At 44.4% G+C, this 14,626-nt stretch overlaps 1 protein-coding gene and 1 non-coding gene across 2 annotated transcripts in view; both read right to left on the reverse strand.

Annotated features, from left to right (window-relative positions):
• Window positions 1–1,549: 1,549 nt before the first annotated feature.
• Trnas-cga (transfer RNA serine (anticodon CGA)) lies at window positions 1,550–1,624 on the reverse strand. Its single transcript has one exon. It is a non-coding gene; the product is annotated as a tRNA-Ser (tRNA).
• Window positions 1,625–10,640: 9,016 nt separating this feature from the next.
• The window catches only part of LOC126176783 (uncharacterized), a 211,760-nt gene continuing 207,774 nt past the window's right edge, over window positions 10,641–14,626 (reverse strand). The window contains exon 2 of the mRNA XM_049923954.1: window positions 10,641–13,453. Within this exon, the coding sequence (XP_049779911.1) occupies window positions 11,869–13,453 (1,585 nt within the window). The 3' untranslated portion in view covers window positions 10,641–11,868. The remainder of the gene's footprint in view (window positions 13,454–14,626) is intronic.

A 14,626-nucleotide genomic window follows, 5' to 3' on the forward strand; every position in this document is an offset into this window, starting at 1 on the left:
ATTTGCAAGGAAGGATGTTCTCGTCACTAAGACTACAAACCACACTCGTTGACAAGAAGGAACTTCGTTCACAGCAGAATTACATACCAATTCTGTGACAAGATGTAACAAAGATGAGTACCAATTCTGTCAAAAGCTGCAAACATGGAGTTCTCCGTTAAATGAGAGAAAGTATGAAAAATGGACGGAAACAAAAACAAGAATACAAGCAACATCCTTCAATTTATTTACATCGAGCAGTTTACACACGGATTAGTAAGTAGCAACAAATACACACGAGTCCACTGAACATCACGCAACGAAATCAGAATATGTTTTATATTTAAAAAAAGCAAATATGGAATCATTTGCTCTATGCAATGTAACGGATGTAAGCAAATACCAAGCAGTGTATGAGCAACAAATTTACAATACAATTCAAAGAGTGCAATATGGACGAGGTCGTAATTAGCAACACAATGCAATAAAACCAGCTGCCGTTTACCTGAAATGAAAACAAATATGTAAGACTTTAAATTAACCAATAAGAAAACGAGATGATCAAGGAGTGATAAACATGCAAGTCCTGGCAGTGAATCAAGGGCGTATTATCGGAATCCCTATACGACTTTCATTTCTATGAGTGGGATTCAAATTCAGTGTGAAAGGGTGTCAATGAATGGATTTGCGCGCCGGCCGGAGTAGCCCTGCGGTTCTAGGCGCTTCAGTCTGGAACCGAGCGACCGCTACGGTCGCAGGTTCGAATCCTGCTTCGGACATGGATGAGTGTGATGTCCATAGGTTAGTTAGGTTTAATTAGTTCCAAGTTCTGGGCGACTGATGACCTCAGAAGTTAAGTCGCATAGTGCTCAGAGCCATTTTTTGAATAGATTTGCAGGTGACGTTGCAATCTTCAGTGAAAGTGAAGAAGAACTATAGGATGGCTTGAATGGAATGAACAGTCTAATGTACACAATATGAATTGAGACTTAACCAGAAAAAGACGAAAACAATGAGGAGTAGCAGGAACGATATTAGAGAGAAACTTAACACTAAAATTGGGGGACCACGAAATAGACTGAGTTAAGAAATTGTGCTTCCTTCGAAGCAAAAAACAAATGACAAATTAAGCAAGGAGCACATAAAATGCAGATTAGCACAGGCAAAGAGCTTATTCCCGGTGAAGAGAAATCTGGTAGTATTAAACATAAGCCTTCTGAGAATGTACGTCTGGAACACAGCATTGTATGCTAGTGAAGCGTGTACTCTAGGAAAACGAGAATAGAAGAGAATCGAAGTGCCCGAGACGGGGTGCTGTAGAAGGATGTTGAAAAGCAAGTAAACTGAAAAGATAAGCAAGCAGGAGGTTCTCCGCAGGATTGGCGACGAAAAGAGGATATGGAAAATACTGACAAAGGAAGGGGCACGATGAGAGGACATGTGTTACGATAACGGGGAATAACTTTCACGGTACTAGCAGTAACTATAGATGCTATAAACTACAGAAGAAGATAGGGACTGGAATACATCCAAATAATAATTGAGAAATTTTCCTGGCAGATTAAAACTGTGCGCCGGACCGAGACTCGAACTCGGGACCTTTGCCTTTCGCGGGCAAGTGCTCTACCAACTGAGCTACCCAAGCACGACTCACGCCCCGTCCTCACAGCTTTCATTCCGCCAGTACCTCGTCTCCTACCTTCCAAACTTCACAGAAGCTCTCCTGCGAACCGGTCCCGAGTTCGAGTCTCGGTCCGGCATACAGTTTTAATCTGCCAGGAAGTTTCATATCAGCGCACACTCCGCTGTAGAGTGAAAATTTCATTCTAATAATTGAGGACGTGGAGTGCAAGTGCTGCTCTGAGATGAAGAGGTTGACACAAGAGGGGCATTTGTAGTGGGCCACATCGAACCAACCGGAAGAGCGATTACTTACATAAAAAGGTGTTGCTCTGCCTTCTACATCTTCGTTATGTGTATGCCGCGGGTGCTCCCGCCTTGCAAGACGGCAACAGCCATGTTCACAGGACAGCCTGCAAACGTTCCTGGTTTGACAAACCCTGAGGCTCTCTCTCTCTCCTCGTATGGCCAACTAAATAATTCAGGCTTAATCTCACAAACTTTTTTGGGACTTTGTGGTACAATGGGTGGAATATAACAATCAAGGTCGCCCCAATGTGATATCCCTTTCGGATCTAATCATAAATAAGTGGCTTCAGCTGGATATGGCATAACTGAAAAAAACTTGTGGGCTTTCTTCTTCGCCAAACTGGCTAGAGGTGGCATAACACGGTATTAAAGTGATGTCTTGTGAGTGCGATTAATTTCTTTTATCTGTTGTGCTCATTATTTGCATCGTCCTCTTCACTTTACCAGTATAGAAAAGTAAATTTGCAACTCTTTTTTTGTTCTTGAGGGTTGGAATCCCTCTTTTACTCATGGTATCACTATCCTACACTATTTATGGGTTATCTCCACGTTCACATAGAATTTCCTCACATGCTGTTCATCTTTCAAGTTGCCGCTGAAACTGTGCATTCACAATCGTCCTATTAGCCGCTTCTCCATGATTGCTCCTCGCCTGTGTCGTCACAGCAGCCATGTCTGTTACTCACGTTACAACCACAATCACTCCATGTTGGGTGTTTGTTGTCACCATCGCCTATCATACACTACCTCTAAGCGTCAACATCAATGGATATATCTACTACCATAATTTCAACTATTATATATACCTACCTCAACTCCATCCCTACTATCATACAGGGTGTTTCAAAAATGACCGGTATATTTGAAACGGCTATAAAAACTAAACGAGCAGCGATAGAAATACACCGTTTGTTGCAATATGCTTGGGACAACAGTACATTCTCAGGCGGACAAACTTTCGAAATTACAGTAGTTACAATTTTCAACAACAGACGGCGCTGCAAGTGATGTGAAAGATATAGAAGACAACGCAGTCTGTGGGTGCGCCATTCTGTACGTCGTCTTTCTGCTGTAAGCGTGTGCTGTTCACAGCGTGCAAGTGTGCTGTAGACAACATGGTTTATTCCTTAGAACAGAGGATTTTTCTGGTGTTGGAATTCCACCGCCTAGAACACAGTGTTGTTGCAACAAGACGAAGTTTTCAACGGAGGTTTAATGTAACCAAAGGACCGAAAAGCAATACAATAAAGGATCTGTTTGAAAAATTTCAACGGACTGGGAACGTGACGGATGAACGTGCTGGAAAGGTAGGGCGACCGCGTACGGCAACCACAGAGGGCAACGCGCAGCTAGTGCAGCAGGTGATCCGACAGCGGCCTCGGGTTTCCGTTCGCCGTGTTGCAGCTGTGGTCCAAATGACGCCAACGTCCACGTATCGTCTCGTGCGCCAGAGTTTACACCTCTATCCGTACAAAATTCAAATGCGGCAACCACTCAGCGCCGCTACCATTGCTGCACGAGAGACATTCGCTAACGATATACTGCACAGGATTGATGACGGCGATATGCATGTGGGCAGCATTTGGTTTACTGACGAAGCTTATTTTTACCTGGACGGCTTCGTCAATAAACAGAACTGGCGCATATAGGGAACCGAAAAGCCCCATGTTGCAGTCCCATCGTCCCTGCATCCTCAAAAAGTACTGGTCTGGATCGCCATTTCTTCCAAAGGAATCATTGGCCCATTTTTCAGATCCGAAACGATTACTGCATCACGCTATCTGGACATTCTTCGTGAATTTGTGGCGGTACAAACTGCCTTAGACGACACTGCGAACACCTCGTGGTTTATGCAAGATGGTGCCCGGCCACATCGCACGGCCGAAGTCTTTAATTTCCTGAATGAATATTTCGATGATCGTGTGATTGCTTTGGGCTATCCGAAACATACAGGAGGCGGCGTGGATTGGCCTCCCTATTCGCCAGACATGAACCCCTGTGACTTCTTTCTGTGGGGACACTTGAAAGACCAGGTGTACCGCCAGAATCCAGAAACAATTGAACAGCTGAAGCAGTACATCTCATCTGCATGTGAAGCCATTCCGCCAGACACGTTGTCAAAGGTTTCGGGTAATTTCATTCAGAGACTACGCCATATTATTGCTACGCATGGTGGATATGTGGAAAATATCGTACTATAGAGTTTCCCAGACGGCAGCGCCATCTGTTGTTGAAAATTGTAACTACTGTAATTTCGAAAGTTTGTCTGCCTGAAAATGTACTGTTGTCCCAAGCATATTGCAACAAACGGTGTATTTCTATCGCTGCTCGTTTAGTTTTTATTGCCGTTTCAAATATACCGGTCATTTTTGAAACACCCTGTATATTCTACAGCATGTTAATTATTCCTCTTAGATCTCTGACATTTGCCCAGTCATCCCAGCAGAAGGGCAATCCATACAATCTCTCACTTCACATCTTCACATTCATCAAAATCATCTGCTATATCTTTGGCAGCGTCTGACATTACTGGACATTCACGACTTTCGTTGCTGACACCACCATTATACACTACTGGACATTAAAATTGCTACACCAAGAAGAAATACAGATGATAAACGGGTATTCTTTGGACAAATATATTATACTAGAACTGACATGTGATTACATTTTCACACAATTTGGGTGCATAGATCCTGAGGAATCATTGCCCAGAACAACCACCTCTGGCCGTAATAACGACCTTGATACGCCTGGGCATTGAGTCAAACAGAGCTTTGATGGCGTGTACAGGTACAGCTGCCCATGCAGCTTCAACACGATACAACATTCCATCATCGAAGACATTTTCAGTTGGCGAGAGATCTGGATAATGTGCTGGCCAGGGCAGCAGTAGAACATTTTCTGTATCCAGAAAGGCCCGTAAAGACCTGCAACATGCGGTCGTGCATTATACTGTTGAAATGTAGGATTTCGCAGGGATCGAATGAAAGAAGGATAGAGCCACGGGTCGTAACACATCTGAAATGAAACATTCACTGTTCAAAGTGCCGTCAATGCGAACAAGAGGTGACCGAGACGTGTAACCAATGGCACCCCATAGCATCACGCCCGGTGTTACGCCAGTATGGCGATAACGAATACACGCTTCCAATGTGCGTTCACCGCGATGTCGCTAAACACGGATGCGACCATCATGATGCTGTAAACGGAACCTGGATTCATCCGAAAAAATGACGTTTTACCATTCGTGCACCCAGGTTCGTCGTTGAGTACACCATCACAGGCGCTCCTGTTTGTGATGCAGCGTCAAGGGTAGCCGCAGCCACGATCTCCGAGTTGATAGTCCATGCTGCTGCAAACGTCGTCGAACTGTTCGTGCAGATGGTTGTTCTCTTGCAAACGTCCCCATCCGTTGAGTCAGGGATCGAGACGTGGCTGCACGATCCGTTACAGCCATGCGGATAAGACGCCTGTCATCTCGACTGTTAGTGATACGAGGCCGTTGGGATCCAGCACGGCGTTCCGTATTACACTCCTGAACCCACCGATTCCATATTCTGCTGACAGTCATTGGGTCTCGACCAACGCGAGCAGCAATGTCGCGATACGATAAACCGCAATCGCGATAGCCTACAATCCGACCTTTATCAAAGTCGGAAACGTGATGGTAAGCATTTGTCCTCCTTACACGAGGCATCACAACAACGTTTCACCAGGCAACGCCGGTCAACTGCTGTTTGTGTATGAGAAATTGGTTGGAAATTTACCTCATGTCAGCACGTTGTAGGTGTTGCCACCGGCGCCAACCTTCTATGAATGCTCTGGAAAGCTAATCGTTTGCATATCACAGCATCTTCTTCCTGTCGGTTAAATTTTGCGTCTGTAGCACGTCATCTTCGTGGTGTAGCAATTTTAATGGCCAGTAGTGTATACAGCAGCCACGTCCACACCAACATCACATGCTATAACCACAGCTATACCACATCATGTATAGCATTACAACAACACCATCATCATATGCATCCTTCACTGCTTTTCCACCATCATCCATACCACCTCCAAATCCATCGGCTTCCTCATACAGTCTGACAGACAATGGACCTGGTAAGACATCAAGCCTCAACAAATCCAATCCACTGAGCCAACCAACAGCCTCACAAACCATATCCCAAAAGAATCAACACAAAGGATTAAACACTGACTCCTCGCCCATTCCAGAAACCAAAAAAAGACATCATACAGACATGAGATCTCCAAACCTATCTCCACTCCCATAACCCCGAAATCTCTGCTGCACCTCATTCCTTTGTTCTGTCTCGATCTGATCCAAATTGCTTAAATCAAGAATGATTAGACTCACTGACGTTACCTTTGGTTATAATGTATCCTTGCTCTGAATCAGTCACCCTCACCCCAAATAACCCCAAACTCCCCAGCACCCAACTACCATTACTGCTATGATTAAGGGCGTTGGTCCAGATATCACAGATGATGATGCTAAGCAGGAATTAAATACCAATCCTAACTCCTAAATCGACAAAGGTGTACACAATCGCAACAATTCCAGTCCAAGATGAGGCTAAACAGGAATTAAATACCAATCATAACTTACAAATAGACAAAGCTCTACACATCCGCAGCAACTATAGTCCGATATTCATAGTCTGCCTGTTCTCAATATCCCATTCAACTATCAATCACCTCATTACCAATCGCGCTTTCATGTGCCACCACAGAAACTGTGCTGAATTTCCCTGGTTCAAGTCCAACCAATCAATGTCTCAAATGCCTAACTTATTGTAATCTCCTCACTCAAGACTGTAAAAACCTTCCCACTTGTTCTCACCACAAAGTCAATCATCTTCTGAAAGAATGATCACATCTGAAACTTCCACCCCTACGTAACACATCCAAGCCATCCTGCACAACCTACTCCTACAGGGTGTTTCAAAAATGACCGGTATATTTGACACGGCAATAAACACTAAACGAGCAGCGATAGAAATACACCGTTTGTTGCAATATGCTTGGGACAACAGTACATTTTCAGGCGGACAAACTTTCGAAATGACAGTAGTTACAATTTTCAACAACAGATGGCGCTGCAAGTGATGTGAAAGATATAGAAGACAACGCAGTCTGTGGGTGCGCCATTCTGTATGTCGTCTTTCTGCTGTAAGCGTGTGCTGTTCACAACGTGCAAGTGTGTTGTGGACAACATGGTTTATTCCTTAGAACAGAGGATTTTTCTGGTGTTGGAATTCCACCGCCTAGAACACAGTGTTGTTGCAACAAGACGAAGTTTTCAACGGAGGTTTAATGTAACCAAAGGACCGAAAAGCGATACAATAAAGGATCTGTTTGAAAAATTTCAACGGACTGGGAACGTGACGGATGAACGTGCTGGAAAGGTACGGCGACCGCGTACGGCAACCACAGAGGGCAACGCGCAGCTAGTGCAGCAGGTGATCCGACAGCGGCCTCGGGTTTCCGTTCGCCGTGTTGCAGCTGCGGTCCAAATGACGCCAACGTCTACGTATCGTCTCATGCGCCTGAGTTTACACCTCTATCCGTACAAAATTCAAACGCGGCAACCCCTCAGTGCCGCTACCATTGCTGCACGAGAGACATTCGCTAACGGTATACTGCACAGGATTGATGACGGCGATATGCATGTGGGCAGCATTTGGTTTACTGACGAAGCTTATTTTTATCTGGATGGCTTCGTCAATAAACAGAACTGGAGCATATGGGGAACCGAAAAGCCCCATGTTGCAGTCCCATCGTCCCTGCATCTTCAAAAGGTACTGGTCTGGGCCGCCATTTCTTCCAAAGGAATCATTGGCCCATTTTTCAGATCCGAAACGATTACTGCATCACGCTATCTGGACATTCTTCGTGAATTTGTGGCGGTACAAACTGCCTTAGACGACACTGCGAACACCTCGTGGTTTATGCAAGATGGTGCCCGGCCACATCGCACGGCCGAAGTCTTTAATTTCCTGAATGAATATTTCGATGATCGTGTGATTGCTTTGGGCTATCCGAAACATACAGGAGGCGGCGTGGATTGGCCTCCCTATTCGCCAGACATGAACCCCTGTGACTTCTTTCTGTGGGGACACTTGAAAGACCAGGTGTACCACCAGAATCCAGAAACAATTGAACAGCTGAAGCAGTACATCTCATCTGCATGTGAAGCCATTCCGCCAGACACGTTGTCAAAGGTTTCGGGTAATTTCATTCAGAGACTACGCCATATTATTGCTACGCATGGTGGATATGTGGAAAATATCGTACTATAGAGTTCCCCAGACGGCAGCGCCATCTGTTGTTGACAATTGTAACTACTGTAAATTCGAAAGTTTGTCTGCCTGAAAATGTACTGTTGTCCCAAGCATATTGCAACAAATGGTGTATTTCTATCGCTGCTCGTTTAGTTTTTATTACCGTTTCAAATATACCGGTCATTTTTGAAACACCCTGTATAAATGCAAAAATATGCCTCCTCCCACTAATCCTGAATAAACCATCCCTATCCACTCTATCGATACACTATTCAGCACAAACAATTCCTTACAGTCTGTGCTCACCTCCATAGATATAGTCCGTTTCGTAATCACAGTGCTCTAAAACATTAATCCCTTTCACAAATCCTTCAGGAAACTACACTAGCAGCCAGTTCCACACGTCAACTTAAATCCACAGCGACGTATTTCCAGAACCACTTCATACTCTCCCGTTTAGATACCCCTGTCTAATCCAAATCTCATCTCAACCTGCATCAAACCCCTGTCTCCTGCACTGATTGTCCACCATAAGCATAAGCAGATCCAACTCCATAATCCCAGACCTCGATGTACATATTTGAAAAAGATCACTTCTGCAACCTGCACTATCACTCCAATTCGCCACACATGTTTCACCTTCTCGGACCCATTCCAATCTAAAAAGCAGGAAATCCGAGCCACCTCTAGTCAAAATACAGCGGCGCCGAAGTCAACATGGTCAGCAGCATTACAACGTCAGCTCCATCGTCATCGCAGACAGCCATCGAGACGTACAGATCATCGACTAAATTGACGAAATTCACAATTTTTTACAGTCAACTTTGTTGTACTCAATATCTATCCAGGTGAAGAGCACAAACTTTGCTGCTGCCAGTCTGCCGGTCTTGGGGAAATGAAATAACCGTAAAGGGTAGAAGATCCTGTTCTGCCTTCCCGTTTTTGTTGGAGTTTCTGAGTGTGTTAATCCACCTGAAACCTATTGTTTCCCTTTTTGTAAGTCAACGGAGAAGGGAAGATTATGTCCATATTCTTCTGTCAGCCAGACAGAAAACAATATTGGCCATAGTGATGACGCCACACATCACAGGTGTTTTGTATGCTTTGCGTGAAATAGGGGTCAAGAAAAGGAAACCAGAACAGCTGAGGCACTGTGGTTCGATGCTGTAATGGTACTTGAACTTCGTAACCATTACGGCACCGCACCTCAACCTCTCGATACCAGAAATATTCTACTGTGTTTCTCTAAAACAGTTAACATATTTCTGTGACAACATTCAGATTTGATTTCATTAATGTAGAGGTACTTCGATATGTATATATTGCAATGATATTATTCTTATGTGTATTCTTTCTTTTGTCACTATGATCTTGACGTACTTGTATCTCTGATTTTTGGGCGCGTAAGCGGTTATTAGAGAGTCGAGCTTGGGTCGTCGTGTTAAAAAGACGCAAATTGTAGTCTGTTTATGAAATGTGAACTTTATAACAGTGAGGAAGATAATTTCAAGTATGTTTTATATTGTGAAGTGACGTTTTGGAACGAGTTACGTGATATTGCAACAAAAGTAATAAAAAAGAAGTGTAACTTAAATTCGTAGTGCTGATTACATTTTTACATCACCACTGTCCTAACTTGCAAAAGTTTAATCTCCAAGAATGGTTTATGAAACACATCTGTAAAACTTTTGAATATCGCAGAATAACACGTAGGCCTCTTTGCACCCGAGTTTTGAGTCACCACTACCCAGATTTTCGACAATTGAGCCACAAGTGCACAACGAGACCAGCGTGGGAAACACGAAAAGATGAGTGCCTAGTTTATCGATTATGTCAAGAAATGACTTTATTAATTGTGCTCTAATGATACCTGCCACATAATATAACTTTGTTGTTGCCCGAAAATGCAATATTTAGCAGCGTGAGCAACACTACAATCATAATTAATTTTTGACCTTTGTTGTGGTAGGGTTGTTGGAACGCGTCATAAAAAATTCTCATTATTTGTTAGTTATGAACAGCCCAGGAACGAAGCAGATAGAGGGCAGTGGCCTGATGCCAATTTAATCTTTTCATTGTGTAGACAACTATGCTTATCATATTAACAGAATATTCCGTCCGTTCTTGGTAGAACAACATTATAATAATAAATGAAAAGCACCAGTTTGCTTTTGGTGTATACAAAATCACCTGTTCTGATTGTGACAAATTTTACATTGGTCAGTCAGGCAGAGACATATCAACTAGGCTGGCTGAACATGAACGCAGCTGGAGGTTGCAGAATTCAGACTCTACATTTGCTGAGCATGTACTGAGTGAGGGTCACAACTACCAGCCAGTGTCCCGTGTACTTCACTTAGCAGACAAAGGCCATAAACTCAACCTGCTGGAAGCCCTGGAAATTAACAAACATCTTGCTCACAGTCCAGATCTCATCCTAAATGACCAGACGCAACTCAACACTTCCCCTCTCCTAAACTTCATATAATCATCTTTGTTGTTCATTACTTTCCACACTCTCTCTTCCTACATATTCCCATTTTCCTGTAGTCATTAAGTTGTTTTATTTGTTGCAGTTGTCTTTGTATTCCACATATGCTGTAGTTTCAATAGTTAAGGGTTTGCTTTTAACTTGTACTTGTATTACTGTCCTTGTTTAACTCCCCTTGTAGTTGTCTCATCAAATACTGTTCATATTTTACTTTGCACATTTATTTAATGTAAACTGGTATACAGCCACTGCTTTGATTATAATGTTAATGTTAAAATGCAGTGCCACCACACTCTCAAACTGTAGATTCCCTCAAACACCTCAATTTTCCTGCATTTATTAATTTCTGTTTATTGTATTGATATGGCTTAAGTTCCTCGTGTATTCTGTATTTACATTGACAACTGTCTCTTCTTTTTTAATTGGTTGTGTATTACTCTCCATGTTTCATACCTCTTGATGCAGCCTTGCCTAGTACTAATTTTATCTTATTTCAATAGTTTTGTTTATCAATAGAAACTGTTATGTAGGCATGCTATTCTTATTTTGTGCTAAAGGTTTTCCTGTCAACTCCATTGTTAGTTATGTACTGTTCAGTTTTTACTATTTCATTGCAAAGATGTTACTCACTGTATGTTTCTACTTCAGTCTAGATGTGTTACTTCTCTTCCAATGTGGTCTGCTAACATTTAACTTCTTTGGTGATAATACTCAGTAAATGCCTGAAGATGGCCTTGTAAGCCGAAAACCGGTTAGCAGTAAAAATAATATTGTAGAACAAAAGCAAACTGGTGCTTTTCATTTATTATTAACTATGCTTATATTTGTCAAGTAACAACTTAAAAAAAATCACAAATACTTTTCCCAGTTTTGTAAAAAAATATAAGCTCGTTTACTTGAAGATCCATTAAACTATCATACATAATGTACTTTTACGTTGGACAGCACAAATAAGTTTCTCAGAATATTAAGTATCTTTGGTCTACAATCACGTGCACTTTAATGTAGCGAAACTAGCACTTTCTCTATTTAGGAAGCGAAACTCAGTCTTTTCCTCTTTGGAATAAATATAGCACAGGCGCTTTCGTAGCCACAGTAAGTTCGCCGGACCACTCTGTAGGTCTGTTGTCCACCTCTGAGCACTGGCTGCAGGAAAGGAGCGCAGTGCGACCACTACAGCTACGCCGTGTAATCTATAGCGTCGAGAACGGCTGCAGTCCTCGCAATCAGCTCCTCTTTGTACTTCCACACGGTCGTGTCGGTCAGCACGTTAGTCCGGTAGTCGTTGCACGTGTTCTTCAGCTGGTTCACACAATCCTTCCTGTAGTGCTGCAGCTGCGCCGCCTCCGTCGGCACGGAGAACGAGTGGCAGGAGCCGAGGCAGTGGAACGGGAAGTGGTTGTGCAGCGCCAGCACCCTCTCCGTGTCGTGGAAGCACTTGACGAACTGGCCCGCCTTCGTGAAGTTCTTGGCGCGGTACACGTGCTGCAGCATGTGCATGTAGGGCGGGATGTCTGCGAACCAGCCGTGCGCGTGCTTCGCGTCGTCGAAGAAGTACACGTTCCGCACGTTGTAAGAGTCCGGCTGCTTGGTTTTCGTGGCGTCGGACTCGATGGAGCGCATCAGTTCGTGCCAATCGAGCGCCTTTACGGGCACGATGACCTCGTCCGTGTCCAGCAGCGCTATGTAGTCGTACTTGTACATGTTCCTGTACAGGCAGTCGTTGTACGGTATGACCTCGTTCTGGCGCTTGTGGACGAGCTTCCTGGTGAGGTACAGGTGCTGCAGCGGGTGCACGTTGGGCTGGAAAGCGGGCAGCGTCAGGGGCTTCACGTCCACTTGTCCCGTGCCCTCGTAGTACCTCAGCAGGCGGCTCATGTTGGGATGCGTCTGCAGCTCGTACAGGTACACCTTGTCGGCTCCGAGGATGCCCAGCAACTCGATCCACTCGACCAAGCGGAGGGTCATGTCTGCGTGCTTGAAGTCCAGCCCCTTGACGCACACGGCAAAGCCCTTCTTCTTCTCCGGCTTCTCGTGGCTTATCCGCAGACTGGCCGTGGCCGTGTCGCACTGGTGTTCCACGACGGACACTACTGCCGGCACTTTGGACTTGTGGGAATCCGGCACTTTGCAGCTGATCAGGTACGGCTGCAGGATGCCTTGCTTGTGGTTGCCCCACTTCGCGTTCCACATGTACTTGTACTCGTACACCTGGGAGAAGACGGGAGCCTTCTCCCCTTCGAACCAGAGCTGACAGGTCAGTTTGGTCTTAGGTTCGATCCTGTCGATCATACCGATAAGCCGGACGGTCGGCGCTTGCTTGTTTTGTTTGCGAACGTCAACGTAAGCACTGAAGAGATACACGGTACCGTTGCTGGTCACCGTCCTTTGCCAGTAAAGGTTGTTGAAGTCCAATTCTAGAACACTAGGAAACTTCGCGCACGTCTTGTTCAGCTGCAGCGTCTTGCCAGAGTATTTGGCCCAGAATTCCAAAGGGACGTTGGAGACTTGCTTCATAGCGCCGTGCAGAACACTCGGCGGCACTGTGTTCTTCGTTTCCTGCGCGGCTTTGGCGGCGGCGACCGGCGTGGGAGAGTTGGCGAAGGCGGCGCGCGACGACGGGGTGGCGTTGGCGACGGCGCCGGGCGACAGGGGGCTGCGCGGGACTTCGATGCGGACCACGCCCGTCGCCACCACGAGCCACACCACCAGAGCCGCCGCCATCGTCTTGCCCACCCACGCCAAGTGCCACCTGTTCATCCTCCTGCAACAAAAACGGGCAACGTTAAAGATTTATTGTAAGGAAGAAGGAAGATTACAGGTTAGCGGACCGTCGACTACGAGACTGAACAATGTGACACATTGGTTGAGACTTGCATTTTCAGATCCCCATTTGAAAACCCGGACATGTCCTCTGGGATTTCCCACAGTCGTTTCGGCAAATACTGAGGTGATTTCTTCACCAATATCATCAGCTGAACTGTATACGCATGACAATTAAAGTCCACTTTGGACTGGAAGGAATGAAATCTCGTATCACCACGAGGCCTCCTCCCCTCCCCCTCATCGCAGAAGTCATCACTGCTGTCAGTGAGGACACCACATACATCAATGGTGTCATCACCGCCACACGACAAGCTACTCCCCTCGACATCTTCCCCCTCCTCTCCCCTACCCTCCTCTTCCCTTGAGTCACGTATCAGTACTTTACAGTCCCTTAAAATGAAACAACCAATCACAATGTAGTCCCCAGGGCAGCAAACTTAGCTGTGCTCCAAGTATCCAAACAATCTCAATTTTTCTGCCTTTTGTTGAAAAGTGTTTCTTCAAAAAATTACTCTCACATACACAGACAAACAAACAGAGAAACTTTAAAAAAGTCAATTGTATAAATGGCGTCATATTAAGAAATATTATCAACTGTGTCTTCATTCTTCACTAAAGAACTGTTTACGTCAAACACTGGACTGTCTTGGGGTGAATTCCCAACATGCATCTATAAATGTCATTGGAAACTATGTAGCATTCGCCATTGAATATGAGAATGATCACAAAACATACTGTCAATAATAGTTAAAAACTAAAGTTTGGTTATTCAATGCAGTTAATGAATCAGAAATACATAGTTGCTAAACAGGAGTTTTACTTCAACCACTATTCTGCAAAACTTGGACATGAGGAATGAAATCTAGTACTGCCTTATGCTCCTGTTCTTAGTTTGCTTACTATGCAATTACATAGTGTGGGGCATAACAGACATTCAGATTAATTATATTCCACATCTAAATTGTACTATAACACTTTTCGAGTGTCACAATCTTCTTCCCATGTCTGAAAAAGAATGTCAACAACACGAAAAATGCAGTTTAATTCAAGCATCACAATGTTATTTTACACAAACACACTCACACACATTCACACATCTGTCAAAATGGTC

The sequence above is a fragment of the Schistocerca cancellata genome, chromosome 3, assembly GCF_023864275.1.
Source record: "Schistocerca cancellata isolate TAMUIC-IGC-003103 chromosome 3, iqSchCanc2.1, whole genome shotgun sequence".
Lineage (NCBI taxonomy): Eukaryota > Metazoa > Arthropoda > Insecta > Orthoptera > Acrididae > Schistocerca > Schistocerca cancellata.